The sequence below is a fragment of the Plenodomus lingam genome, assembly GCF_022343315.1.
Source record: "Plenodomus lingam strain CAN1 chromosome Unknown contig_8, whole genome shotgun sequence".
NCBI lineage: Eukaryota > Fungi > Ascomycota > Dothideomycetes > Pleosporales > Leptosphaeriaceae > Plenodomus > Plenodomus lingam.
In genome coordinates this window covers 958,710-985,819 of record NW_027093972.1, presented here as the reverse complement: position 1 = coordinate 985,819, position 27,110 = coordinate 958,710, and the positions used below count along the sequence as shown (strand labels likewise).

General features: G+C 51.8%; 14 protein-coding genes across 14 annotated transcripts; 5 read left to right on the top strand and 9 right to left on the bottom strand.

Annotated features, from left to right (window-relative positions):
* Window positions 1-342: 342 nt before the first annotated feature.
* Window positions 343-976, top strand: IAQ61_010395 (uncharacterized protein; the record flags this gene model as incomplete). Its single annotated transcript, XM_066098769.1, has 2 exons — window positions 343-362; window positions 703-976. The coding sequence occupies 2 exons, from the start codon at window positions 343-345 to the stop codon at window positions 974-976; spliced, it is 294 nt and encodes a 97-aa protein (XP_065951314.1).
* Window positions 977-1,006: 30 nt separating this feature from the next.
* Window positions 1,007-1,840, top strand: IAQ61_010394 (uncharacterized protein; the record flags this gene model as incomplete). Its single annotated transcript, XM_066098768.1, has 1 exon — window positions 1,007-1,840. The coding sequence occupies one exon, from the start codon at window positions 1,007-1,009 to the stop codon at window positions 1,838-1,840; it is 834 nt and encodes a 277-aa protein (XP_065951313.1).
* A 2,662-nt stretch (window positions 1,841-4,502) lies between these two features.
* On the bottom strand, window positions 4,503-5,256 carry IAQ61_010393 (uncharacterized protein; the record flags this gene model as incomplete). Its single annotated transcript, XM_003841725.2, has 3 exons — window positions 4,994-5,256; window positions 4,655-4,714; window positions 4,503-4,592 (listed from the first exon to the last, which is right to left on the bottom strand). The coding sequence occupies exons 1-3, from the start codon at window positions 5,246-5,248 to the stop codon at window positions 4,503-4,505; spliced, it is 405 nt and encodes a 134-aa protein (XP_003841773.1). The 5' UTR covers window positions 5,249-5,256.
* A 3,630-nt stretch (window positions 5,257-8,886) lies between these two features.
* IAQ61_010392 (uncharacterized protein) lies at window positions 8,887-10,812 on the bottom strand (the record flags this gene model as incomplete). The annotated part of the gene is made up of 4 exons (XM_003841723.2): window positions 8,887-9,076; window positions 9,236-9,966; window positions 10,016-10,630; window positions 10,699-10,812. 4 exons carry the CDS (start codon window positions 10,810-10,812, stop codon window positions 8,887-8,889), a joined length of 1,650 nt encoding a protein of 549 aa, XP_003841771.2.
* IAQ61_010391 (uncharacterized protein) lies at window positions 10,799-11,257 on the top strand (the record flags this gene model as incomplete). The annotated part of the gene is made up of 1 exon (XM_066098767.1): window positions 10,799-11,257. One exon carries the CDS (start codon window positions 10,799-10,801, stop codon window positions 11,255-11,257), a length of 459 nt encoding a protein of 152 aa, XP_065951312.1.
* Window positions 11,258-11,330: 73 nt separating this feature from the next.
* Window positions 11,331-11,975, bottom strand: IAQ61_010390 (uncharacterized protein; the record flags this gene model as incomplete). Its single annotated transcript, XM_066098766.1, has 1 exon — window positions 11,331-11,975. The coding sequence occupies one exon, from the start codon at window positions 11,973-11,975 to the stop codon at window positions 11,331-11,333; it is 645 nt and encodes a 214-aa protein (XP_065951311.1).
* A 686-nt stretch (window positions 11,976-12,661) lies between these two features.
* On the bottom strand, window positions 12,662-13,297 carry IAQ61_010389 (uncharacterized protein; the record flags this gene model as incomplete). The annotated part of the gene is made up of 1 exon (XM_003841722.1): window positions 12,662-13,297. One exon carries the CDS (start codon window positions 13,295-13,297, stop codon window positions 12,662-12,664), a length of 636 nt encoding a protein of 211 aa, XP_003841770.1.
* Window positions 13,298-13,692: 395 nt separating this feature from the next.
* On the bottom strand, window positions 13,693-14,235 carry IAQ61_010388 (uncharacterized protein; the record flags this gene model as incomplete). The annotated part of the gene is made up of 3 exons (XM_066098765.1): window positions 13,693-13,817; window positions 13,867-13,966; window positions 14,017-14,235. 3 exons carry the CDS (start codon window positions 14,233-14,235, stop codon window positions 13,693-13,695), a joined length of 444 nt encoding a protein of 147 aa, XP_065951310.1.
* A 166-nt stretch (window positions 14,236-14,401) lies between these two features.
* Window positions 14,402-15,169, top strand: IAQ61_010387 (uncharacterized protein; the record flags this gene model as incomplete). The annotated part of the gene is made up of 1 exon (XM_003841720.1): window positions 14,402-15,169. One exon carries the CDS (start codon window positions 14,402-14,404, stop codon window positions 15,167-15,169), a length of 768 nt encoding a protein of 255 aa, XP_003841768.1.
* Window positions 15,170-15,226: 57 nt separating this feature from the next.
* IAQ61_010386 (uncharacterized protein) lies at window positions 15,227-16,339 on the bottom strand (the record flags this gene model as incomplete). Its single annotated transcript, XM_003841719.1, has 1 exon — window positions 15,227-16,339. The coding sequence occupies one exon, from the start codon at window positions 16,337-16,339 to the stop codon at window positions 15,227-15,229; it is 1,113 nt and encodes a 370-aa protein (XP_003841767.1).
* A 450-nt stretch (window positions 16,340-16,789) lies between these two features.
* Window positions 16,790-17,732, top strand: IAQ61_010385 (uncharacterized protein; the record flags this gene model as incomplete). The annotated part of the gene is made up of 3 exons (XM_003841718.2): window positions 16,790-17,082; window positions 17,135-17,184; window positions 17,401-17,732. Coding segments are annotated over 3 exons (675 nt in total), but the record flags the coding sequence as incomplete, so codon positions are not given.
* A 375-nt stretch (window positions 17,733-18,107) lies between these two features.
* Window positions 18,108-19,392, bottom strand: IAQ61_010384 (uncharacterized protein; the record flags this gene model as incomplete). Its single annotated transcript, XM_003841717.2, has 2 exons — window positions 18,108-18,471; window positions 18,545-19,392. 2 exons carry the CDS (start codon window positions 19,390-19,392, stop codon window positions 18,108-18,110), a joined length of 1,212 nt encoding a protein of 403 aa, XP_003841765.2.
* A 911-nt stretch (window positions 19,393-20,303) lies between these two features.
* POL2_2 (DNA polymerase epsilon catalytic subunit) lies at window positions 20,304-26,399 on the bottom strand (the record flags this gene model as incomplete). The annotated part of the gene is made up of 1 exon (XM_003841716.2): window positions 20,304-26,399. The coding sequence occupies one exon, from the start codon at window positions 26,397-26,399 to the stop codon at window positions 20,304-20,306; it is 6,096 nt and encodes a 2,031-aa protein (XP_003841764.2).
* A 61-nt stretch (window positions 26,400-26,460) lies between these two features.
* POL2_1 (DNA polymerase epsilon catalytic subunit) lies at window positions 26,461-27,075 on the bottom strand (the record flags this gene model as incomplete). Its single annotated transcript, XM_066098764.1, has 1 exon — window positions 26,461-27,075. The coding sequence occupies one exon, from the start codon at window positions 27,073-27,075 to the stop codon at window positions 26,461-26,463; it is 615 nt and encodes a 204-aa protein (XP_065951309.1).
* Between the last annotated feature and the right edge of the window lie 35 nt (window positions 27,076-27,110).

The following is a 27,110-nucleotide window of genomic DNA, read 5'->3' as shown; positions in this document are numbered from 1 at the left end:
TGAATCTGTTCTGTGGGGAGACATGGTAGGGTGGTGTGAGAGGGGTTCAGGCTATCCAACCCCAGGACTTGTGAATGGGGGAGTGAGAGCGAGTCAAGAGTTTGGGTGGGCTGGGTTTGGCGGATCGTGGTATGTGCTCAATGGTGGAAAGCTATGTAAGGAAGCCGAGTGAATGTTCTTGGAGAAGAGAGAAGTAGTGGGACCTGGACTCTAAATACAGCGTGGATAGCGTGGGCAGCCAGAAGACATTATAACTTTGGCGTCAGAGCATAGCTGCAGGCGGATGCTCGGCGTTTAACGTCGCGCATGTCCATGCTGAAGCTCGGTATTGAAAGTGTAATTATGAGTCTGGCGGATCCTGGGTAGCCAAAGCCCCTTGTCAGGCTACGGACAAAGCCATCAGACGTTGGATTACCTTAGTGCCTTGCAGGGGAGACGGCATTGGCGTCCTGCGCCGACCTTACGAAGACAACTGGGCTCAGTTCGGCGGGCGTCGAGTGACAAAGCGAGCGTGAGCGCACGGAGTCGGACAACAGGCGGACCGGGGACATGGACTCTGCCTCTTCGCCGCTGGCTCAGTCAGAGAGAGGGAGAGAGAGAGGGAGGGAGCGAGGGCAGCGAGGACAGGTGACGTTTTCTCTCGGTCTTTCACCGGCAGCGACGAAGCCTCGAATTTCTCTCGAGACCGTAGCGGTCGGCTAGCGGCCACAACGACATCCACGTCCAAAAACATGCGGACAAAGCCAGCTGTGTGCCCCGCGAACAGGAACAGCCCAGCAACCACAGCCCAACAACAAAGCCGTCGAGAAGCTGGCCTGGGTTACCGTGCGCCATGGACGTGCCGGTTCCTGTTGTCGCCAAGCTTGCGTCTAGATTTTTGATATTTCTCATCAACATGGCTGGAGAGGACCTACAACAGAGCAGCACCAAACCCTGCCCAGACGGCCCCATCAACCTACCCAAAGACGACTCGTGATGGAATGCATCCTACCGGTACCTGCAAAGAATGGCTTGCGAACCTGCTCGAACCGCTCGTGGTACCTACTTACCTGACCTGTCCCTCTTCGCACAAACTCGGCCGAGCGGTCATCAGCCACCCTCGCAGCCCGAGCCATCTGCGCTGCTTCTCATCACCATCATGCACGTCTGTACACAGCTACAGCTGCACGACGGCTCACTGTGTCGCAAATTGTGTCCGATGCGCTCAGGACGCTCAATGGGGAAAGAAGCAAGCAACCGTGATGTTGGAGATCGGAAGTCGTACCAGTACCGTACCGGTACCGTATCACGGAACACGGGCCTGTCCAGCATCAGGTCACCAAGAAGCACTCAACAGCCAATAAGCGGCTGGACTGCGCACACCACACGTCAAACACTGACCGAACCAGCATCTGCAGTGCTGCTGACAACCAACACAGCGAACATGGCGGTACCGGTACAGCTAGCCATCGGGACTTCAGCCACAGAATCTGGACTGCAACGGCCTTGCAAGCACCGTTGGGGAGGCGGTCGTCGATGGACTGGAAACTTCAGGTTATCCCAGGGTGTGGCCACGGCCTACCAGTATGGCACTGCCTCACCTCACCCATTGCTCGTTCATACTCAGCATTTGCGCGTCGAGTCTAGCCGACAGCCTTTGCTTACGGGTACCTACAGACGATCGCCTGGTCAGATACGGTGCGGGGTGCACACAACAAAACATAAACAGAAGTTGTGCCTACTATGTAGGGCCAGGCCAAGGCATACACCAGCTCACGCCAGCGAGTCTCTCCAGGTAACGGCATCAAGTCCCATGGTGGTGGCCTCGTCAAGCAGTGTGGCTGTGAACGCCCAACGGTAGACAGTAAGGTACCGGTACGCACACAACACAAACTCTCCCTACTGTCGATTGCAGCCCCTGCATCTACATGACACAGCTTGCCATGTGCTCGATACAAGTCATCATCATGTGCTCGATCTGATCTATGCCTGCTACCACTACCATCTCCAGCCAAATTGATCCAAACCCATACTCCTGGAAAAAGCAACAAATTCCGTATGCATATGTCAGCGTGCAGTCGCACAGCAGACATGTCAGCAATCTACCGGCTATTCGCACAATCAGCTCGCAGACCTGCTATACCTGACCATATCAGCTTTTGTATTTCACCGAACTCCAAAGCTGCCATTCGTCCAATCCGGACCAGGATGCCAATTTGCAACTTCTCGCACGCAGACGCAGCGCCACAATTTCTGCGACACTCGCAGAGCAGAGCTATCCTGCTAATAGTACCTCTCCCCTTTCGGCAACCACAAGAATACAGACCGCTACCGGCATCGCCCAAAGGTCGGAGTAGAGTCCGCGACAGATGATCTGCTAGCGGGGAGCCTACCCTTGTCTGCATTCATTGCATTTTCTTCTGCTACAACCTCTTCCAGTCGTGCCCAGACACAAAAACTTCCTCACCCAGACAAATGCGGGGCCCCTTGAAGCGATCTGGCTCGGAGATGATCATACTTTGGACAAAACAGGTAGTTCTCAAACTCTTCAGGGTCTTCAAACATGCTCCTCTACACTAATCCCAAAGTAGTATTACATTTAGGCTCTGCTGCTCGCACGCGTTGCATACGGACCGATAGTTGTCCGCTTACGGTATTCTCCGCATCGTCTCCAGCATACATGGTACGGTAACAATAATGCATATACATTTGTAGTTCATGATGATCAAGCCATCATATTGTCTTTCAATATGCACATGTACATGATTAGGGCGACCATCACCTACAAAGGCTGCTCGACTGTGACTCTTGCATTTGATCACACTTTCCAGACTCCCATAACCATATTCTGGCTAAGAACCGTCGTACGGCCGCATGCGCGCTCTCGGCAGAATCTAGCCATGTACATGATCAGCAACCCTGGCATCGGCCGTCTTTCTTCTCATCCCCCACGCTGACAACGGAGATACATGCGTCCACTGGCCAATACCGCAGCAACTTTCCCAGCGAGTCAATGAACGTCAAGATAGAACGCCATTCTTACTCATCTCATGTCCGCCCGTCTCGCGCATATTCATCCGTTTGATAGCAACTACAACGACTTCGGAGTCCGCATAGCCTAGTGCCCGGCCTTACTCGTCTACCCAAGAGGCATGTTCGTCGTTAGTGACGCATCATTAGAATTTGACAACAAACTTGGTCTGATCCCCATGGTTTCGAATGCGTATGCCACAGTCCACATCCCAGTGAATTGTGTCGGATCGTTTCAGGAGATCGGGATATCCTCACGCCAAAAAGCCCGTTAATATGGCTTTCGATACAGAGCGAAACCTGGCACTGTCAAACTTGGTTGCCAAGAGACCAATGCCTAGGTGTATTTTGTTCTGCAATAGGCGGGGGCCTTGTCGATACCTAGCTACAAGTGTCATGAGGTCGACTCAAGGTAGATACCTTACAAGCTCGAGACATTGGGCGGGACACAAGTATGCCGAGTCGCCGAGAACCTGCGCAAGGAAATCTCCAATAAACATGAGGTGCTGGAATTGCGACTGAAGCGGACTTGTCACTGTCGACCAACCTCCTTTTCTCTTGGCTACAGAGGGATACATGACACTATGCCCCAATTTTAGATGGTCGATGAATGTGGTCGATCAAATTGGCTGGTCCACCCGCAAAAGGCCCGCCCAAGGTCAATCGTCAACAGTGACAACAAAATGTCCAACTGTCAAGGTCAACGCGACAGACTATGTGAGCTTCAAGCTTGACATAGAGTCAGTTCGCCTTGCGGTTAAACTTTTGCTGAAGTGGATAAATTCAGTGATTGGTACCAGATCATGTCAACGAACTGCGCGGGTACCTGTGCATAGGGCACATTAGGGACAGTACATCTCTACCTACGCTACCGGTACCCTACGCTGTACGAGCTGGAACTGCACAACTGGTTGCCCAGCGTCAAGACTTTCCGCTCCGGGGCGGAAAGTACTCGTAATCCCTTCCGCTCAACCTACTCTATGTACAATGTACATGGTATGGGAAATTAGCTGAAATTGTTCGGCCGATCACTCTCGTTCGTCAATTCGGTGACCCGGACCGTTCGTTTTCCGATCCGCCCAACTACCTTACCGGTATCTACTAACGACCTCGTCCAAGCCTAACGCCCTCCAGCCTACCTGTACACTTCCGAAGCCGTCGCATGGACAAAAACCACACCACACCACAGAGTACACGTCGTTCTGACGCTGCAACACAAAGCTTGTCCTCGACTTGGCTCACCATCGGTCGCATCATGCAGGCACCACGCAATGCCTCTTGTCCGGATGCCTGATGACACTGTTGGCACACTTCACAATTTTAATCTGATTGTGTGTGCCTTACTAGACCTGTTTCTTCTTCACCCCACGATACTATTATAGACATGCAGTCATCGGAAGTGGCACCTACCCAGAGTTGACCTTTCCGTTGGCTAGTAAAAGGCATCGGCCGAACTGACACGAGCTACCGCTCAGCCTCGTGCAATTAAACACTTAAGATGAGGCGAATCGGGTAGCCTGAGGCCTGAGGCCCACAAAGCGTCCCACAAAGTCGGTAAGGCTGAAAAGCTTCGTTGTCAAACCCTGTACCTTGTCACGTCACAGCGGTGCATCTCAAGTCATGAAGTGCCACGTTTGGGGCGCACCTGACGCGAGTTGTTGAGGGTTGAAAAGTTGTTTGTTGTCTTGTTGTACACCTCCTCCGCCTATTCTTTTCCTCTAGTATTTTGCTACGGCTATAGGGCACATTATATCGTTTGCAACTTTCGTCATTGGCCTCTCATGCAACTGACCGACGGACAAGCCCTTCGGCCGAGTCAAGGTGATCGACTTCTAAGGCTGGTTCCATGTTGATTCAAAAGAGGGACCGTTGTTACGAGCGCACCGTTTCTTCCCTTTCGGATGACTCTGAATGAGATGCTCATGTCTTTTGTGTGGGACCCTTGAGGGTACAGGGTACTCACAAGCCTTGCTCTGCAACTTACAGCGCAATCAACCTCAAAAACAACCCCGATAATCATGGATCGTCCCGCTTTGTTGCAGAGCAAGTAGACAGTAAGCAGCAAATCAAGTTGGCGATCCCTGCTTAAAACCGCCCATGCAGCGGAGCCAATGGTCCGACCGAATGCACCCATCTTCCTCTCCACATCTCCAAGAGTAAACTGGTCCAGACCCAGCGCCAGCAGGATTAAGCAGTGACCAGACTCAAGTAAATGATTCATCATGAACTGCCGCAGCATATTGAAAGCTGCATCTTTGCAAAGAGTTATTACTAAAGTACCGCTGTCTATACCAGGATATGCACGAATGCGCTCCTATACACCTTGACAACCCAGGTTCTGGTCAACTTGCTAGCGCTAGCGTGAAGTACATTCGGACGAAATCGATTTACACCCGGAAGCACGATGGCAGTCCAGAGTTGGATGGAGTGTACCTAATGGTCATGGGTTCGAAACTTGCTGTCCCAGTACACGCTCGATGGCCACCACTTTCTGCGATATGCGTTGCCTCTCGCTTCCGGACTTGCGATGAGACCGAAGATGCTATTTTCTTTGCCGCGACCGCCTTCGGCTGGTATTTGCGGTGAGATGATCATGAGAAAGTTTATCCATCCTCCCAAAAAGTACCCTGCAGCGCGACCCATAGGGCTATCTGCTCAACCACACCCGGCTCCTTTTCTTACCCCACACTACTACTACATCTCCTACTTGGGCGTTCAGAGTCGACAAGTCTGGAAAGCAAGGCTGACGCCCGGGTGAAGATCGACAGCAAGCGTCCATTGTGACGATATAGATAGACCCTGACACAGTAAGCCCGGCAAACATTATAGGAAAGCTTACTGTTAATAACCTGTGCACCGTACTGTGCTCTATTCAACCTCTTGAAAATAACCCCCTCGACCGTCCACCGTGTCCTTATTCCCCTAGCTCCCAGATTTGTGCATTTCAGTCAGCACTTTTGCACTATAGATCAGCTGCATTTGGATTTACTTCTGTCCTTCTTGCCACTCGGTGAGACAGTCCAAGAATGCCATGGATAGCATAATGTATCCATGAGCAGCTCGAACTTTGGGCTATGATACCCAAGAGATCTGCTCATGTGTATTGTTGCAGAGAACCTGAAAGCTTGGGAGTGGACTAGTACTCGCTGACTACTGACAATCTTCCACCTAGTAGGCACAATGTTATACTTTTTCAAACACCAAGACCATCAGGGAGGATACACAGCCCACCAGATAAGCAATGTGGACTGCAATGATGAACTGGCATTGACAATGAAGTATACTCTTTAAGCATCGCCAAGCTTTCGTATCTCCATGCATGTGGTCACCTGTGTCACCACGGCGTCAAAGATTACCTTCACTTCTGGAGATATTCACAATTAGGTTGACAAATCACAATGCATTACATATGCAGATGGTAGGGTCAATCACAGCAGCCATGCAGCAGCCGCGGACTCCCACCCTAACTCGAAAGGTATCAACAATAAACATGAATTCTAGCCATACTATCTGGCTGTCACTTCACAATGCTCACCGCCAGCTACATCTCCACGGTGGGCCAAGAGCACTGCCAACCAATCCCAGAAGATGGTGAGGTTGTAGCGTCTGGCCACAACTTGACAGCTGAGCAGCGCCCAGGCATTACAAACCGGAAAACGGTACACTGGAATACCGCCTTGCCCAGCAATCCCTGTGCATCACCACCATAGGTTCCCATCAACGATGCCACTTGCGCAACAGTCATGATCGCCGACCAACACAGCCTCGCTTAGGCGTCCCTAATGCTCCACATGCAGTCAGTAGACCGCTTTCGAGCGTACCCAAGTCGTCCCACCGTCTTTCTATGCGTACCCCCGCGACTCTCCATCTTCACGGGCTGAAGGTTATTCGTCCTAGACGTCACGCCCCGATCAAAACATGCTAACGTCACCCTTCGATCAAAAGATCTTGCGGAAACGGGTAAGAGGGGAATTGGAAACTCGCATGACCACGCAACCCCGTCATGTCCATGCAGCACAGCGCACAGCCCCCGAATGCAAAGGTTCCAGCATCGCTCATTGCCTCGTTGCAATGACACAGGTAGAGTAGCTGCTCCATCTATCTAATCATGTGGAGCACAAAAGTGCAGCCTTGGTTTTTTTTTAAAAAAAAGGCCCGAATCCGATGCGCACCCATGATTTGCGGTCAAACGCGTTGCTGGACTGACACTCTGACATTGTGTGAGAAGCGTATTTCAAAAGTACGAGCAGTACAGTACCGGTACGTATCTAACTAGGTACATGACCCAAACCAATCCCCAAATTAGAAATGTCCTGCGACTTCACGAGTGCATAACACGTCGGGGGAGTTGCACATGCACGAGTATGTCGGGGGGTGGTTAGCAGCGTCTTGGTGGATGTGAGCACATCATTCGCGTTTCGACTGCGTATAGGTATACGGACTGAGGACAGGGGTTGCAACGAAACGGTTACGCGTACGTGTGGCGGTGGGAGACGGGGGATAAGGGGAGTCAAGGGGTGGGGAAGGGCGGTGGGTGTCGCAAATCTTGATCTTGGCTACTGTAGGTAGTACCGGTAGGTAGGCAGAGTATGTACCTAGGTAGTACCTAGCCAGCCCTCATGATAGTTCAGAAACAAGGATCCTCGGTTTGCATGTGCAGTTGCAGTGTATCGAGTCCTCCGTGTTCAACTTGTTTTGCAACAATCTAGCATGAATCGAGCCAAACGAGCGATTGACACTCGATGCCACCAAAAAGAAATCAAATCACCAGGCCCTCGACTGCTTGGAGAAAGCGCACGAAGCTCGCTATTCTTGCCCTCGGTTCTTTTTTCCTCTTACCATGGATTTGTGTGGCATCATGCTGAAGTGTGGAGAGAGGAAAGACCAGGGAATACCCGGATTTTGCGTACGCGGCCTCGAGTGAGATTTCATGGCTTGCGGAGAAGGGAGGGTGGTGGCGTGTTTGCCAATGTATGTACTATGGGTTTTGTGTGAAAGTCTTTATACTACCGTACAGGTACTGTAACCTGGTCTGCTGCAATGCACGCTGTATGTGGACTTTTCGAATCTCGCCTGCGCCTGGGTGATGCGGCGATGATGGAATATGATATAGCATGATGGCTACACTTCACAGCTTACGTTACCAGCGCTTTGATGCGAATCTCATGTACCAGTAGCTACGAAGCGCTCACGCCGTTCTCCCACAAGAGCCAGAATGGTATCAGTCTCCCCGATTCACAATCAAAGCAATACAGCCATTCCCATCTCACCCGAACCTCGTAGGTATACCAATGCCTGTTCCAAAGGCAGAAGAAGAAAAAGAAAGCCACACACCTCCACCATCCCCCCAATCAAACAACCACAGCCAGCCCTCCCACTATCGCAAACTCCCCCCAACCAACACAGCACCGATCCTCCAACACCACAAAAAGAAATGACACAAACGTTTCCATTGCTTTGACAATCCTATTCAACCCACAAAAATCCCAATCCCAATCCCAATCCCGATCCTCAACACAAACCCAAGTCCCCCTACTTGCTTTTCGTCCTAGCTTTGATGGGCTTTCCCTACCCCATATCATGACATCACTAGAGAGAACAAACCAAACCATAACAAAGGAAAAAAGAAAAGAAAAAAGTCTTTGTAGATCAAATGCCCAGCTACAGGTCGACAAGCACAAAGTCCATGAATCCCAGACTACCACATCTTAAACTACAAGTCTAACTAAAGTAATACTCATGCTAACTCAATACCCACACAACCAACCAACCCTTCCCCAAAAAAACACCCGCGCTATGCAATTCCCCCATGCTCACCACCCATCTATCGCACTCTCAGCATACCCATCCCCATGATGCAACTACAACAATCCCCCCTTAAAAAGGACGAAAACTCGGTCTCATATCCACCACCTCGAGTGGCGCATTCGCCAACTCAACCACATGCCCTGGCTTCATGGCCTCTGTGTATATGTTATCTATGTCGTGGGGGTGGAAGATGCCCGGACGACTGCAATTGAGAATGGCTTGTTTGCCCGGGGGATCGGTGAGGCGGAAACAACCCCAGCTGATGTTTGTTAGTTATGTGAGAGGTAAGGGGTGGGGGCGGGTGGGGATTGGTTTGGGGGTTGAATGTGGACGGAGGGATGGATGGATAAATGACAGGATGAATGGCAAAGATCCAGGGGCAAAACAGGAACATGTTAAAAAAAACCCAAATACATACCTAGGCGTCTTACTCGGCGCACAAACAATCGCCACACTCTCCGGCATCATGACCTGATAGCCAACATGCGTGTGCAAATCCCGACTACTCATAAAGCACGTTTGCGTAGGATGTGTATGTATCCACCCCAGCACCATCAACTCCTCCTTGTCGCAATAATCAAACAACTCCTCTTCGTTCAGCGTCTCACACGTGTCGCTCGTCGACGTCTGCTCGGGGATGATCAACCGCGTGATGAAGAGGGCGTTGGACTTGAGGATCCCGCACAACATGCCGCAAGTTTCGAGGTTGAGCCGTGTGTTGGTCGAGGCCGAAGAGAGGAATTGCTGGCGCAGTTGGGAGGGGAGAAAGACCGGGCGGAGGGGGTCCCCGTTTTCGAGGTAGGCGGTTGGTTGGAAGGTGAAGGCGTCAAGTTCGTGAGAGGGAGTTGGGGGACGGTTGTCGGAGGGGATTTTGGAAGGAAGGGGCGGTGCGTTGTCGGAGTATTTGCCTGGGACTGGGGGTGGGCGCGGTTGTCCGTAGCGGTTGTCTTGGGGGATAGTTGGTGGTTTGGGGGGTAGCGGTGGTGGTGCAGAGGGTGTGCCTGACTGTCTGTGTATTTGTTCTTTAGGGGGACGGGTGGGTGCTGCACTGGGTGACTCTCCTGAGCGTGATTCTGACCATCTTTCCTGGGCTGTCTTGTGTGGAACGGACGGGTAGTGGTAGGGCGATGCGTGTTGAGACGAATTTCGCTGGAAATATTAGTCTTCGTAGTATAGTACATGTTCCAAGAAGACTGACTGAAGAGTATGAGCCTCGTCGTCCATCCTGTTGCAACCTCGCGACGTCCTGAAGCTGCCTCGAAAGGTCGCCAGCCTCTCCAGCCTCACCAACCTGACCCTCATGCTCATCCTGCCACCTCTCCCACCTTCCCCCCGATCTCCGAGTCAATTCCCCGTCCTCCAAGGCGCTATGCTGCCGTATGCTTCTTCTTGCTGTATCCCTTCTCTGCACCTCTCTCTGCGCCAGCCGTGCAGCCAACGACTGTGTCTCCTGTGCGCGCGCATCAAGCGTCGGCTTAGCATAGTACCTCTTCATCTTGCGGTCCAAGATGGACAACCCATCCATCTCCCTCGCCAAACTATTCTCCGTTTTCCCCTCCAGCGTCTGCAGCGCTTCGTTCTGTCTGCTTCTCCTCTCCATGTAATCCTCATGCCTCTTCTTGATCCTGGGCGCAATCCCCTCCATCTTTCGCAAATCGCTCATGACCGTCGCCGTCGCGGCCGCCAGCGCTTTGCGGTTCTCTGGTCTGCTCTTGTCGGGGTGCGTTTGTAGTTTTTGGAGTACAAGGTCGGCATGGCGGTACAGGAGAAGGTAGACTTGCTGGTCGTTGCCTTCTGCTTCGTAGACTTGCGCCTGATGGATTATAGTGAGTATGCGATTCGTTCATGCTCGTATTCAACGTCGTGCTTTGGGCTGCACACCTCTTTCTGCATAGTACTGGCTGTGCGTAGCCAGTTGGACAGCGGTATATGTCCATTATAGGTGTAGTTGCTTGCTTGCTCGACGACTTCGCCGACGCTCATGGGTGCCGCCATTGTGCGCGTTTGTGGACCTGTGGTGTGTCGGAGCGGGGTGTTCAGGCGGCGCAGGACTTGTCGTGCTTTTGAATTCTGGTGTAGCTGCGAAAGGATCGCTACCGGTGTGGGCGGAGATGAAGCGTCTTCATTTGAAGAGAAGAGAAGAGTCAGATCAGGTGGTGCCTGGACAGTCAAGTTGTCTGGGCACTGTGGTGGGCAGGTACATGGATTCGCGGGGCAATCGAGACATGAAAGCACGGCCGTCCCGAATGGACGTCAGACAAGTTGGGCAGCAACAAATGATGATGCTGAAGAGTCTAGAGCTTTTATAGGGAGCATCGCTGTCCTATATGTGCATATAGTGCAGAGCATGGATGTGCGAGACCCTTCCCACGGTAATCGCGTCTTCACCTGGAAGATGGTTACGGTAACTGGGGAAAAGCACAAATCCCAAAACATCTAACGCGTCTAGTTCCCAGGTGGCTACAGAGAGATGTGTGACCAAACATGCGAATGGTAGATGGCAGTCGCCCTCCTCATCTATCCTCAGAGCCTTGGGACAGCTTCTCCCACTCACTGTCCGTCCCCAACAGATCCCCCGTCGAATCACCCATACCCTTTCTCTTCTTCAGCGCATCATCCACCAGCGGCGCAAGACTCGTCGTCGTGCCCTGTGTCCCTGCTGCCACCGGTCCACTGCCCATCTCAGCCTGCGAAGCCTGTGGCGTTGCTTCCCTCTCACGTCCTCCGGCTGGTCTCTCCACAAACACCGTGCTCTGCTCTCCCTCGCGCTGCGAACGCGACTTGGGCTTGGCCCTCAGCGTCTGCTTCAGCTCGGCGTCGTTATCGACCTCGGTTTCCTCTCCTGTCTCTCCGCCCTCGCCATCCGCGTCTGCCCCGTCGCCTTTTTCTCTGCCGCTCCGTCGGGCCTCACGGATGCGCTTCGCCTCCTCCTCTTTCGCCTGTGCAGCGCGTATCTCCACTGCGAACCAGTTAATGCTCCACCAGAGGCCGGCGCAGAGGAAGCTGAGGATGATGAAGTGGATACTGTAGGTGGCGATCAGCATGGCGAAGAAGAGGAGTTGTAGCGCTGCGAAGGAGGCGTTGGTTGCGACAAGGAGGGTGGGTGTGGGGCCGGGTGTGAAGATGGACTCCCATAGCTGTTCGAAAAAGGACGCCATGTTTGCCCAGGTCGACTCCGTATCTGTGAAGCAGTCTCGGTGGTTTGTGTGTGTGTGTGTGTGTAGTCTGCTGATGCGTTCTGCGTCTATGTATGCTTATACTTTGTAGCTTTGTAGAGTAGGGTGGAGGCTGAGGAATGTATGATGGGTATCGCTAAAGCTCGTCTCTCTTGTACTGGTACTGCAGACCCCGCGCAGGCGCGCGTAGCGCTATGGCTGCCTAGCAAACAGGACAGATGTTCAAGGACAACGTGCCGCGAAGCTTCGAAGAGTGAATGTGAAGGTGCGTCTAGTAGAGTCTTGTTGCGTAGGTTGCGTATGTGGCTGGCCCGTTCGCAACAGCGCCAGGTTGTTGCTGGCGGAGCAAACCGTGCTGGAGGGATACTCTTGGGGGGGGGGAGCTTCGGTTTGACGTGTCGCGGGGATGCTTCCTCGGCCTTCCTCCCAAAAGCCGATATACATGGTCACGCGTAAGTATGTATATTTGCACTTCACGAATAAGCTTTTATTATATTGTTCATTGGGACGTTATGATTGGGCACTGTCATCAAGAGCAGCGACTTGTGCCGGAGAAAAAGCCCAAGGAAGTATAGCAACTCCAAAGTACCCGAAAGTGATATTGGCTCATGACTGACTACCTTTGGGCTAGGTAGACTGCTATATTGAAACAACAACATCGAAAACATCTACATGACCGTACAGTTTCCTGCAGCTTGGTCCGTGTATCTGTACCTGTACTTGCTCTTCTGCTTCCGCCGACTGCAGCTGCCATAGTCCCTACCATCGCTGACGTAACCATCGTCGAAAAAATCATAGCCATTGTAGACCATAGGCGCGTTGTTCATTACAGGTCCACTCATAATCATAGGCGGCTGTGCCATCATCGGGCGAGGCCCATATGGTCCAGTGAGCCGATGATCGTAGGTAGGTGCAAAGCCAGTATTAGGTACCATTGCGGCAGATGTTATCGCAGGACCGCCGAGGCCGTGAAAGGGAACCATAGCGCCAGGCGTCATGGCAGGACTGGTGACGCCATTTGCCAGAAAGGGTGCGTTGCCCCATTGCCCTGGGATGGCGTAGTTGCCACCAACATGAGCGCGAAGCATTTGATTACAACCCCACGGCCCTGATACCATCTCGATGGTCTCTCGATCGGCGAAGCCACCATCGCACGTTGAGCAGGTGTAGGGGGGCGCGACAAGCGTCTGGTAAGTCTGGCGATTTGGACAACTGAGAAGGTCGGCGAGAAAACCGCATGGCTGGCTCATGGAGATCCAGGAATGACCACATGTTGGAGAGTCGTACAGAGTACAGCCGCACATGGTTGGAAGTGGAAGATTGTGTGCGAATAGGCGATTTCAAACGTGTGATTGCGACAGTGCTATTTGTGTTATGCAAGCCGAAATCGGGAATTCGCTAGCAGTAACGCCGGCGACATCCAGATTGTTCGGTTTCCTGCACAGCACGGGCTGTATAGCTTGGTGATGAGGGGATGGGTAGTGCTTATCGATGACCCTTGAAAGAGCAGTCAAGAAATGGCAGCCGACAAGATTGCTGTTCTGTCGAAGATGGGGTTGCTATTGCTGGCATATATAGTACACATCTTCAGTCCGTCTGTGAAGTGTGTTGTCTCATCGTCACACTTCGTTGTCGTGTGTGAAGTATATAGATGTTTGTCTTGGCAGATGAGAAGCGACCATTTCCAAAGGAGTTGCAATCACTCTTCCGACTTGGGTTTTTTATCAAGTGTTGCAATGACTCGGGCCTCCTCAGCATCAGCATCCTCTTGGGCCTGGTTCTTTATTTGTTGCATCAGCTCGTACAGCTGCCCTATCTGCTGGTCTGTATTGTGTCAGTGGGCGACGAGACGAGGGCCTCAGGCAGGACTTGCCGCTCATTTTGTCGATCTTGGCCTTCTCCATTTTCGCTTCTTTCCAGGAATCCCCTTCCAACATTTGACAGTATTGTTGCCATTCAGAAAGAAAGCCAATCTGGAATCGTCAGCATTTAGCTAACGTGTAGTGCACTGATGTTTGTTTACAATTTGGACAGGGTTATCGATATTCCTATGAGCCCTGAACTCGGCCTTGACGTACATATCACCCAGCAATCGCTCCTCTACACCCAATCTCTTACGGTGTGATCGTAGAAGTCGTCTATACAGTGGAATCGGAGGTAACAATGCCGATGGGGCGGGTCTAAAGGGCTTCGACGCGCCAGCATCTGTTGCTGTAGCAAGCAATCGAGTATATGTACGCATTTTGACAGAAAGAAATGTATTGGATCAAAGTGTGACTGATGAGATGCAAGGAAAAGTGATGGATTCGTAAAGTGATGACCTCAGCCTCTGTCGGGACTAAGCTAGCTTCCGTCAAGCCCCATTGGTTCCTTTCCCCCAACCTCCGAACGTCGATATTTCTGTCAGCATGTTGCCAACACCATCGACGTCGCACGTCTGCTTTGATCGCGTCTATGAACCGGCCGAAGACTCGTACTTACTCCTGGACACGTTTTCTTCCGAGATAGAGTCCAAATTCTTGAAAGAACGTTTCAGTCATGCGTCCTCCCCGACCCCGCCATTGGTACTTGAAGTGGGCGTAGGCTCTGGCGTTGTCCTCGCTTTTATAGCTGCCAATGCGTGCAGCATACTGGGTCGACTTGATGTCCTGACGCTAGGCACCGATATCAATAGCTTTGCTTGCAAAGCAGCCTCGCAGACAATTCGCAGTGCGGTACAAGAGCGGAAAGATGGCCGCACTGTCTTCCTAGACATCGTGAATGGCGACCTGGCGACTGCGATTAGACCTCACTCCGTTGACGTTTTCATCTTCAATCCACCATACGTACCGGCCGAGCTACCAGACATGTCGCGTCATAAAGATTACAATTCTCTTGCTGATGGCACATTGAAGACATCCTTCGAACAAGACTCGTACCTTCTGGAGCTTTCCTACGCTGGAGGTGAAGATGGGATGCTCGTAACAGACAGAATGCTCAAGCAAATACCGGGCATACTGAGTGAGTCAAGAGGTGTCGCATATCTGCTGCTCTGTGCGCAGAACAAACCTGAGGTGGTGAAACAAAGGATAAGGGATTGGGATTCAGGCTGGCAGGCTGAGACCGTCGGGTCTAGTGGAAAGAAAGCTGGCTGGGAGAAACTGGTTGTTTTGAGAATATGGAAAACTACAGTCTAAAGTCCTGGCTTGTACATCGTTGAGTTGTTCCCCTCGAGCGAAGTACCGTTGTCGACTTCAGGCTTTGATGCCAAAGGTTATCTCCAGGTCACCCAGAGCCGCCTGTCCTCCCATGCTATGTAACATCTCTTTTCCGACATCAACCATCTCCTCGAGCAGGTCTATTGCTGACGGCCGTTCCTCTGGCTCAAACCGCAGACACTGTGACATCCATTCATGCAGATCGTCACTATACTGGTAGTATTCCGGACCAAGCCCTCGCTCCAGCTGCTCTTTTTGGGACAGGTTGACAGGTATTACTTGGCGAGGGACGCGAGCACCGCAATATCTATCCGTGGACTTGTAATCCATCAAAGAGGAGGGCTCCTTGAAATCCTCTCTTCCGAGAAGTTCTCTGAAATCCTTGGCGAATATCCCCACATCCTCGACTGGCGCTCGACCCACAGCGAGAAAGTGTATACAGGCACCAAGCGCCCATATATCGGCTTCTGCCGTATTGATCCTAGGATTCTCAGGAGGCTGCCATTTGTACGTTCCGCAATACGATGGCTCATCAGCTCGCGATTCAATATAGATTCGAGCGCAGCCGAAGTCGTGTAGCAGAAAGGAAGGGTACGTCGTCCCGTTGTTTACCACCAGTATATTCTCAGGCTTGATGTCCCTATGGAGCAAACAATACCGTTTCTCGTCCGGATCCGGGCCGATGGAATTGTGGATGAACGCTAGCGCCTGACTCATTTGGATGAAGCACCTCCAGATAAAGCTCTCCGTTACCGGTTTGTTGTTCCGCTCGTCAAAATTGTGCAACTTCCATTGCTTGAGGTCACCCAAAGGGTAGTGTTCGAAAATTATGGTAGCGTGATCCTCGTCTGGCCCCATGGCCAGATCCACCAGAGGCCTGGCTATACGATTGCAGTCGGGCAACAATGCGAGCGCGCGCGCTTCGAACGAGCGTCTTTCCTCTACATGGGATGGCATCCTGATGATCTTCTTCACGACGAAGAGTTTGTTGTCTTCTTTGTTGACCATCACCGATACAACTGGTGTGAGCAGCTGCTTCACCGTCCAGTCTCGCTCACTCCAACTGAAGGACTGGGTAGTGTTTCTTCGGGGCTTCTTGCGTTTCGAATCAGTCTTGGCAGAGGCGGCGGTTGCTTTACGGTTCACCATGGTTGAATCAGAGTCGCGGAGGTGTGTGAGAATGCGTGAATGCAAGAATCACTGAGAATCATCTGGTCTTAACAAAGGAAAGAGCGTGGTCCGAGGGCCCAAACTGCAAACGCAAGTAATGCTATAGCCTGATGTGGGCTTCGCAGACGACTTTCACTCTGGAGCCTTAGGGAATGTCGGCCACTATATAAGAAAGAGCGGGCGGGTGAAGGAGACTACTTGGCCCACCTGGGCGCAGACTATGCTTGTAGCATGTATCTCGTCGCTAAAGTGGGCTGGTAAGTGTAAGGGCATGGTAAGAGTGCAAAAACATGTTTCTAGCTGGTTCAAGGAAACCCCAGAAATGTGATATAACCAGAATTGTTAGCCATGTAGGTAAATCGTGGAGTTGAGCGATGTGATGACTTTTGTCAAACAAGTATGCACCGTGTCCATGGCTGAATAGTACAGCCAAATATGCTGTTTGATTGCTCCATGAGCTACGATAGCGAATCTCCGTTTGCTGTAAACATGATAGTGCATTTAGAGTGTGCCACCAACCTTGGAAGTGCAACAGCGCTGGCTCACGTGACCGCGCATCGGATAAACCCCGGCCCGTATAGCCTGCCAGCTTCCTCGCGTTTTCCAGCCAAAGCAAGTGAGAGTGAGCTATCCCCCGCGGTCTACACCAACAAAGTAACACGATACAGACCCGAACCTCTTAAACACACCTCAAGTCTTTCGCCCAGCATGAAGCTAGTCAGGTAGGCATTCATTAGTGAGCTAGCAGCCGTATTCGAACTCATGACAACGCAGATTTCTTATGAAGTGCCAGAATGAAACAGTCACAGTCGAGCTCAAGAATGGTATGTTCGCTCGCTTCTTCTTTCTTTTCTCCGCTCCATTGAGTGGATATGGCGCGGGGAACATGATATTGGAGTTGAACCCGAGGTTGGCCTAGGCATAGAGGCTACTGCGACGGTAAAGGAACGACAGCGGTGCAAAATTACATATGCAGGCTCTCTTGCGCGGAGCGCGTCTGTTGGGCATAGCTCAAATCAGAGGTACTCACACAAGAGCAGGTACTATCGTCAACGGCACCATCACCTCCGTCTCACCGCTCATGAACGTTGCGCTCCGAGCAGTCAAGTACACACCCAAGTCGCGCGACACTGTAGCTCTCGACTCCATGACCGTTCGTGGTTCAACTATCCGCTACGTCATTCTCCCCGACTCATTACCGCTTGACACCCTCCTCATTGACGATGCGCCGAAGCCCAAGAACAAGGCGAGGAAAGAAGCGACTGGCGGTGACCGCGGAGGCAGAGGAGGCGGCCGTGGTGGTGGCAGGGGACGTGGTGGACCTCGTGGTGGTGGACGTGGAGGTGGTCGCGGACGGGGCAGGGGTTTCTAGGAGCACGAAACATTCAAGAACGATACGAAAGGCTAGGGACAGATACTGTAAACCTCTATTGGACGCATCGATGTGTCAACAGGCGATAGGCGAGGAGGCAGAGCCTGCGGATGAGCGTGCAAGAATTCGAACAGGGCACCCCATACTCTGCACACTCGTGGCAGTTTTGATGCACGTTGGCATCGAATTGGGCTCGACTATGGCGCGCCTTGTTTCTAGGGCAAATGCGGCGTTGGGCAAATAACTGGTGTAGGCGCAAAGTCACGCGCGAAAGAAGAATGATACCACATTGAACACACTCAAGGCCTTCGGCAGCAATGCTATACATGGTATAATCTAATTTATTTCATTGAATCAGTCAGGTCACTCTCTACTCTACTCCGCATCCTCGGGCGCAACGGGCGGCGTATCATCAACCTGGATACCTCCCCTCTTCTTCTCCTTACTATCATGGAACGGCAATCTCCAACCGCCCTCGTCCTCGGGCGTGCTCAACCACAGCCTCATGAGGTGCCGCCTCGGCGCCGGTGGCGCGTAGTCCTTGTACGCTGTCCTGGCATGCAGGACATGGTTATTAGACAAGAATTGAATATCACCAATGTCCAATATCATATGCAACGCCAGCTTCTGACACGTCTCCTCCAGAATCAACGCAGCACGATTCTGCTCTTCGCTCAGCGGCGGGATCAGTCCCGCATCCGAAAAACGAGTAAGTGATCGAATATAGTATGGATCCCACCTACACATCTCCTTGTTAGTCCTCCTCGCTTACTGTCTTCTTCACACGAGGGGAAAGTTAAAAACAAACTCACTTGGAGTACACCCGCGGATTCTCCCCCGTCTCGAGGTAAAACACCGCCGTCCTAATCCACTCCTTCTGACCCTTGCTCGTCTCCCCCTTGCGATCAAAATACCACACCGGCTCCGTCAACAGCTTCGCGACATCAGGATGCTCACACTGTAACGCATTCCACACACTATGCGCACTCACGAGATCGCTCTCCCCGCCCTCCAACGCCTTCGCCACACACAGCAAGCCCACGAGATCCGCATCATCCGCATGGAAAAACTGCCGCGCATTGGTCCGATAGATGCGCACGCGATCAATCTGCATCGCGTCCTCGCCCAGATCCTTGACGTGCCCGAGCACATGGCCCCGACTGTTCTGCGACACAAAGTAGCCCAGATACGTGCCGAGCCCCATGTATGCGACGGCGGACTTTTTGTTGCCCCAGCTTGTTACGGGGAGGCCTTTGAAGAGGATGAAGCCTTTGCCGTCGATGAGCTCGTTGCGCAGGGGCTGGAGGTAGGTGGAGAATTGCGGGAGCGGGAATTTCGCCCGTGTGATGCCGGTGAGGGGCGTGTCGCTTGCGAGGAAGGCATCTGCTGCGGCGCTGATTTCGTCGATTTCAGACGCAGAGAAGACGTGTGTCCAGCGCGAGGGGTGGGGGGCATAGTCGTCTTTTGTCCAGGCGGTTGGGCCGATGATTTCAGTGGGGAAGTCGGAGTAAGGGCGTAACTGGGAGTAAATGGGCTCGTGTTGGCCCGAGGTGCGGATGCCGTCCGGGAAGACGGATTTGTGGGCTTTGTCTGTGGTTGTGGTTTGGGGGGAGAGTTCGTGAGGGGCCGTTGGGGCAGCAGACGTGAGGGCAGGTGCCATTTTATGTGTGTGTAGTACGTAGTACGCAGTACAAGGCCCCAATGACATATGTGATCGAAGACAGTACCTGATAAACAGACTGATATTTCAATATCCAGATACTACAACCAAAATAGAACAGCACCAATCACCACAAAAAAAAAGATGTCGTTCTGAATTCCAATCACTCGAGCAACTACCCACCCGAGATGTGCAAACGACGCAGATCTGCCCTCTATATACATTTTCTGAACCGCACCCTTGCCCTGGCTCAGACCAAGAGGTTTCCCATCAACTTCCCCGCCTCGTGATCAGAGGTACACATGGCGACATGGCACTCGACTGCCTGTTGTAATCTCTAGCCTAGATTGCGTGCTCGGGATGAACACTCGGGCTCTGATCACCCCACCTCCTTGCGCTGGCCACGTACCCCTCAATCGCGATTATCATCTGCATGTCAGGGAAGCCAGATGCGGGCAAAGAAGCCGGGCGCGTTGGAACTCCTGTTCTTGGAGAAAATGTTGTTCGTTGCGAAGGAGGTCGGTGTTGTGGACGTGTACTCTAGTAGCAGGTGCTGATTTCAGAAAGTATCCACAGTGTTTGTTTAGACTATGGACTCACATCGACTATGGACTCACATCGACTATGTACCTCATTACCTCAAAAGGTACTCTCCTACCAAAAGGACAAGCAACCCCGCTTCTTGACCCTACACACCCCATATGCTTAGTGCAAATGCCATGACAAACCCATGCTCCAAAACATACAGATGACGCCGAACCGAAGAAGCATCGCAATAACGCCATGACAATCCGCGCGACCTTCCTACAGCGGACGTCCAGTAGCCTGCCGTACAGTCTAAGCCAACTCAACTGCTCAATCTCCATCTTTGACACTGGCTACGTCTACCAGACGTACCCCATCCCATGCATCTACAGGCCATCCAAACATTCCTGTACAACCGCCTCCAACATCCTCAACCCATAAAACCCGCTCACATTCTGATACACCAGTAATCTCTTCTTGACATCAGCCTTGCTCTTCGTCCCCACCCACTCGCCCGCACAGGCACAATGCTCCATAAACTCGTTACTCCTGAGCCGTTTACACTTGCTACACTTCAAATCTTGTGTGCACCACTCTAGTACAACCTTCTGCACCTCGCTGGCCAAGTGCTCTTCAATCCGCAACTTGTCATAACTCGCGTCGCAATTGTCACACTTCCATTTCGGCGGCGGCGGCGGCGCTGTATCCGCACCTCCGTTGTCCAGCACAGGTGGCAAGAGCGAGGCATCGCGGCAGAGATCCAAGTCGCGCGAGCACGTACAGTCATCGCAGATCAGGCCGCGCACGACGAGCGTGGCGCTGGGGTTCTGAAAGGTAGCTTCGGCGCTGAATTCGCGGATATCAAAGAGGGCAAGAAGTTCTTTGCGAAGCAGACGAGCTTCTAGAGTAATGGCGCGGTCTAGGCTGAGGACTTGCATGATGCTCTTCACCAGTTGCAACACGGGGTTCGACAGCTTGAGATGCGAACCCGGAAGTTTGGGGAACTCGTAGTCGCCCGCCAGCTCTGGGTGGAGAATCTCGGCGTGTTGGCGGCGCAGGAGCGTGGAGATTTGCTTGAAGAGCGGTTTGGTGAAGGTTTTGGGCAGGATCTGGGTTTGCTCGTAGGGGTCGATGGTGAGAGGGCGAAGGGGGATTTGCGTAACACGGGGCGTGGAGCTGGGGTCTGTCACGGCTGGACGTTTCCGTGCGTGCATGAGCTCTATGAACTCGATGACCCAGTCGTTGAAGACTGGTTGGAGGGTTGGTGGAAGAAACTGTGCGAGTTGCCAGCACATGATGTTGTTGATAGTTTGGTTTTCCTCTTCATCGACTTCGCTGCAACCTTTGCCGCCGTAGTTGAATTCGTCGTACCACACGAGATAATCCCAGTATTCTTTGATATCAAGTTCCATGAACTGGAAAAGTGGTTTAGCCTTGATGGTCTTGATAATGTACTGGCTATAGGCGTAGGCGTTGCCAACTTCCGCTTTTGTAGTCTGAAGCAAGAGGCGATTGGGGCTGGCGAATACAATATGCGAGCCCACACGTTTGAAGTCTGTCATCAATTGCTGTAGCGTCTTCTTGGACATTATCTGCACATAGTAGTGCAAAGACCTATCGTAGAGGAAGGAGCCAGGACTGCTGACCCACCGCACGAGATGTTGGACCATGACATCTGCCATGCTGAAGCCGTGGCCCGCCTGTACAGCTTCGAACCACCAAGCCTTTACCATCTCGCGCAGAACTGTGATACCGGCGCTTGCAAACGCATTATCTGAGTAGATGGTGCTTGTTCCATCGCCTGCGGAATCATACGACGGGGCAGCAGGATTGAACGATACGGAGTCCGCGCCCTCAAGCTCGTTGATCAACGAGGATGATAGAATGGTATTGATAGCGAGGTTGCGCAAATTAATATCGATGCAGACAGACGAGTAGGTGCCAGAATTATTGATCGAAGGCATCTCCACCGTCTCCAGCGGCGCAAAGATGTCATCTTTCTCATATCCAGCATGATCTGGCTTAGCTTGCCCAGACCACCATAGAATAACACGATCTTTCTGCAGTCGCCGCGCGTACGCGACGTCGATGAGGAACCGTGGATCATTGCTTTCGAGATTGCAGAGCGGGATATCGCCGTAACGAGCGAGCTCCAGGAGATGCGTTACCCACGAGCCCAAATCGAGGTAGTGACCGACAAGTCGCTTTGCGATAAAAGATTGCCATCCCAATGGAGGTAGCTGCTTGTCGGTCTCATCTGCCTGAAGCGGCAGGATGGGAAGATCCTTCATGATTGGGATATCGTGCGTGAGCAGAGCTTGGTTGGGTGATTGCATTACCACAATGGTGGGCCGACCCTCATCTGCCTTCATCCTTTTGATGATGTCGCCAATCTCGAGCAGAGCCTTGCGCCGTGTTGTCACCATGGTGGTCTTGAAATGGATGTTGTCCTGATATTCAATCGTGGTCTGCCACGGGCCGCCCTCGTTCTCATCCAGACGTCGCTGTAAGGCATCACTGTAGATACGATCTACGTTCGGCATCCCCTGGGAGTCTTTTGACTTATTCTGGATGATGATATGCGCATCACTTTTAGATGTCGAAAAGATGGCATAGATGTTCCGATCCCCGCTACTGACATGGTACAAGTAGAGGTAGTTGAACGGTGCGTCTGCGAGATAGGGCTGTTTGGTAGGGACCTTTCGCAACGCTGAGAGGCCGAAACCTTGCTCCAGACCCTTGCCAAGAACACCCTTTTGGGACTCATCGAATGTGCATGTGCTACCTAGCTCGAGAATCGCTCGGATATTAAGAGGCACCTGCCTTTCGTACAAACCTTCGACACTGGGATGGTTGAGTAAAGCGGATATGCTTTCTGACTCGTGTACGTATGTTGCCTCAGGCATTTCCAGCTTGAAAAGGTGAATGGAAGGGTGGCCATTTGGCAGTGTGTGGTTGACGACCTTTTCGACCGAGCAGCCGGTGATTGAGACGTCTGGAAGATCTTCGCTTCGCAAGTTGAGATACAGTTGCCGTGGCACGATTATCTTGAGTGTATGAATTTTCTTGTCAATCAAGACGAAAGCTCTTACTTCCCCTGGCGTCTCTGTCGGCCGCAGCTGGACAAGCTGCCATGTGCTGATGAAGAGCAGCTCAGCTTGGTTCCGGAAGAATGTTCCGATGGCGTCAGAAGCATCGACTTGCTTCTCACCGAATAGCTGACGTCTGCGTTTCCTTGCTTGTTTTTGAATCTTCCACTTCTGCTTCTGATACACCAACCAGCCAGGGTAGTCACTGTTGATGGACGGCATGACTTTGGGCAATGCGGCATACGGGTCAGTCTGGACAGGCACCGCTGGTTCCGGCTCTTTTCGCTTTGCGACCATCTTGGTGACGATGCCCTTCTTTACCTGCGCTTGAGTCTGAGTAAGCTTTGTAACGCCAAAGTCTTCAAGATCACCAGAGATTTTGTTGTTTGCAATGTTGGCATCACTGTTTGTGAGGACCTTCTTGCTGAACATGTCCGTCATCTTCACTTGTTGGAGCTTGTCTTCTTTCTGTCGAATTCGGCGGTCCAGCCATTCTGGATGCGGCACCCGAGGGACGGGGTTGCGTACTTTCTGATACGCTGCCGGGATGGTTATGAGCTTCTGAATTACAGATGCCAAACGCTCGCGGTAGTAGTCCCAGTCCAGGACAGCGCGAATGTCCATTTCTCCAGGATCCTCCTTCAACCATTTCCTGAGGAAATAGCGCTTTACGGACTCTTCGGCGGAAAAGATGGACATTGGAACGGCGCGTTCCGTGACGGGAGCGTTCCTTGGCGTCTTCGAGATAATGTATTTGCAATTCAGGCCCTTGTCCTTCACCATTTGCTCACCCAAGAACTCAGCAAGACGTTTTGCAGTTGTGATAGCTGTCGACTTCTGCGCTCCATACTCCTCCAACGTCTTTGCCATGCTTTTGTTCTCGACAATGAGATCAATAAGTTCTTCATCTGCAAGGTTGGCTCCACGAGTGTCCAGAATGTCGAGCCATCGATTCGCAACCTTTGCGACTGCTCCATAAGTTTCTTCCAGTGTCGTGCCTTCCAAGAAGAATTTGAAAATTTGAGACTGAAAATTCTTGATGAGCTTCAACTCACCACGTCGCTTTACTTCAAACCCCTTCAGTTCAGCCAGGCTGCCATCGTGATTGAAGACTGCATAACGCTTCTTCAAATTCTTGTCCTCTTCCTTTGATGTAGGCAAAATCATGGCCTTGTACGGTCCGTCGACTTCGAAAAAGATAGAGTTGTCGCTGTGCTTCTCGTACCGGAATGTCTGCGGGTCTACAAGAGTTTCGTATTGATGGTTCGTGTACTGCGCGTGTACCAAATGGTTCAACATGGTACAAGGATAGGAGATTGCCAGCTTCTTTCCGTTGTTGAGCTTGAACGCAAAGTTCTCTGGAAATGTGGCAGGCAAGATTGCCCAGATACCATCGGTATCCAGCTCTAGAGGCCGTCCGATTCGTTCTACCAGCGATCGAGCCAGTTGAATAATGCGCGCGCCTGTCAAGCATGTCACGCCAGCCATCTCGAGAGAGTACCATCGGGAACCCTTTCGCATAACGTATCCGTAGAAAGAGTTGAGAATGACTTTGTGGGCCAATTGCATAGAGTCAAAGAGGACAATCATCTTCTTTGCGTTCTCAATCTCCGTTGCGGAGGCACCAGCAGATTTCAGCGCCTCAGTCTTGCCCTTCCACACCTTCTGCTTGCCCTTGAAGTCATACCGACGGTCACGGAAACCACTGACAGTGTCAACGTAGAATGGGTTCTCGCGCTGGCAAATGATGGCTTCGCGCTCAATGGTGGTAGCGTCGTGAACCTTGTGGTAGATCTTTTTGGAGTAATCGGTCAAACGCTTCCTCACTTTCTCGGCTTGTTCATCTTCTGACAACTGTTGAAATGTTCGCATTGGCGAGTTCGGATACTTGCCAGGAAACTTCTCATTTTCTAAGGCGTTGCGAACCATGTTGTATTCGTCCCGCTTGGCTGGCAAATACTCTCCTCTCCAAGCCCATGGCATTCGGCGATCGCAAGTTTTGCCCGGGCGATTGAAGTCGCAGGCGGCACAGTTCGCCTCCTTGATCATAGAATCGGGCTGCAGTCTATTCGTGGTCATGATGTTGGGATACATCGATGCGACGTCCAAATGGTAGATCAATGGTCGTTCGCTCCGATTCGGAGTGGCTTTAAGCTGTAATAGTTTCTCAACAATCTCAGCTTTGATCTCGTCGTAGTTGGTAACATCCTCCAGCTTCTTCTTCTCTTCAACTTCAATGCTGAACTTCAGCGCGGCGTCGAGGTCACGAAGTAGTTCATCAATGGCAGTAGGATCGACAGCGAAGTTGTATGGAATGTCGCTTCGGAAAACGCCTGCTTCGAGCGCTTCGACGTGACCACCGACGTAAGTCTCAGACTCCAGCAAATGTCCTTCCCAGAAAGCTTCTTTCGGTGCCTGATGCTTGTTGGGCAGGACAATGCCTTTCTGGTAAGCCTGAACCATCAACAGCATTTCGCAAAGAGTACCGGTACCCTTTCGCAGCGCATCGTCTGGTCCCAGCGGAAGAATCTTGCACAGAGCGAAAATAAATGGATGCACATATTTCATGTACAGATAGTAGGTTGCAACAGCATCAGAGACTGAATATTCTGCGAGTGTCTGAGGTCGTTCAGCAGCGTATGGTGTCATCAGTTCAGGGTCCAGCTCATCGGGATCATATCCGAGCTTAGCCATTGTAACCGCTTTCAGACCACGACTTCCTTGTGGGAGGTAACTGTCACGGCTGACCCATGAGAAAGCGTCCATGTGTGCACAGTAGTTCGATTGATAGATGTCCTCGCTGTTCTTCTTGAAACCAATTTCTCGGTACATGTCGATGCCCAAAACACTAGCTCGTGCTTCCACAAATGGCCAATCGAAGAAGTCTCCGTTGTAGGTTACCATGACTGTTGGTTGAGCTTCTTTGATGTGTTCGAAGAACCGCTCAATCACAGCCTTCTCGTCTGGCTCGTTGAAAATCATGAACGGCCCCTGGTATTCCGGTTTCGGCGTGTATTCAAAATCTGCGATATCTTCCGACACAATCTCGCGATTCGTGATCAAGAAACCCTGCCCGTCAATCATATAGGAAATCATCATAATCTGATCGATGACAGCGTCTGGAAACTTCAGGGGTAGTTTTGTAGTTTCGATGTCGTAGGCCATAACAACAGGGTCCGCAGGCGTAAGCCGATCCTCTATACAGGTGATGGTAATGATACCGTGCTTCGCTTCGACTGTATACCAGTTTCCAATTCGCACATCTTTGTCGATGGCCACTCGCACGTGATAGGGCACGTCGTACTCCCGTATGTCTACAATAAAATCGCTGGCGTCAACTGTGGTCGTAAATCGTTTCTCATGTTCGTAATCGTCATTATCGAAAAAGTCCATGCCAACATTCCCGCTGCGCTTGATTAGCTTGAGCGCTCTGTATGCTGTGATGAGCAATTCCTTACCTGGCGACTTCTGCGTAGGTATCCATAGCATTGATATTTTTCTTGTTCTTTTCAATCACTGGAGTAACCACTTTCCTTACAGCTAGGAGATCATTGACGTTTGCGAATGACAACTGCAGGAACGTTCTTCGGTATCCCGTAAGATGATTTGGCATGCTCAAATCCTCCTTCTCGACACGTTTTATATTCTTAATCAAGCCTTCATAGGATCTTCGGCAGAATTCCTCTACTTCTTGTTCTCTTCCCTTCTTTACAGCCAGTAAGAAATATGGGTCGTATTCCAGGGTCGCCTTGAATGTGTCGCCCTCCTCGCCGATAAAGTAGAAGTCCACACCGGCTCTGCCTCCAGGTACATTCTCGTCTTCTAGCGCAGTCGAGTGCATGTTGACGAGCCATCCCACCTTCTTCTTCCCAGACTCAAAGCGCGCAAAGCCCATGGACTCATCGATACGGTTTGCTAGGCGTGTGGCTTCGAGTTTCTCGTTCTGTGATGTTCCTTCCCCACTACGTAATGAGGAGGCATCCACTGTCTTTGGTTTCCGTGGGCCATATGATGTGTTGCCCAGCTTTCCTACCCGGCGGAAGGGCTGACCTGCCCGTCGTGGCGGCATCGTGTGTGAGGGTGTTGGACGGGTTGAGTTCGAGA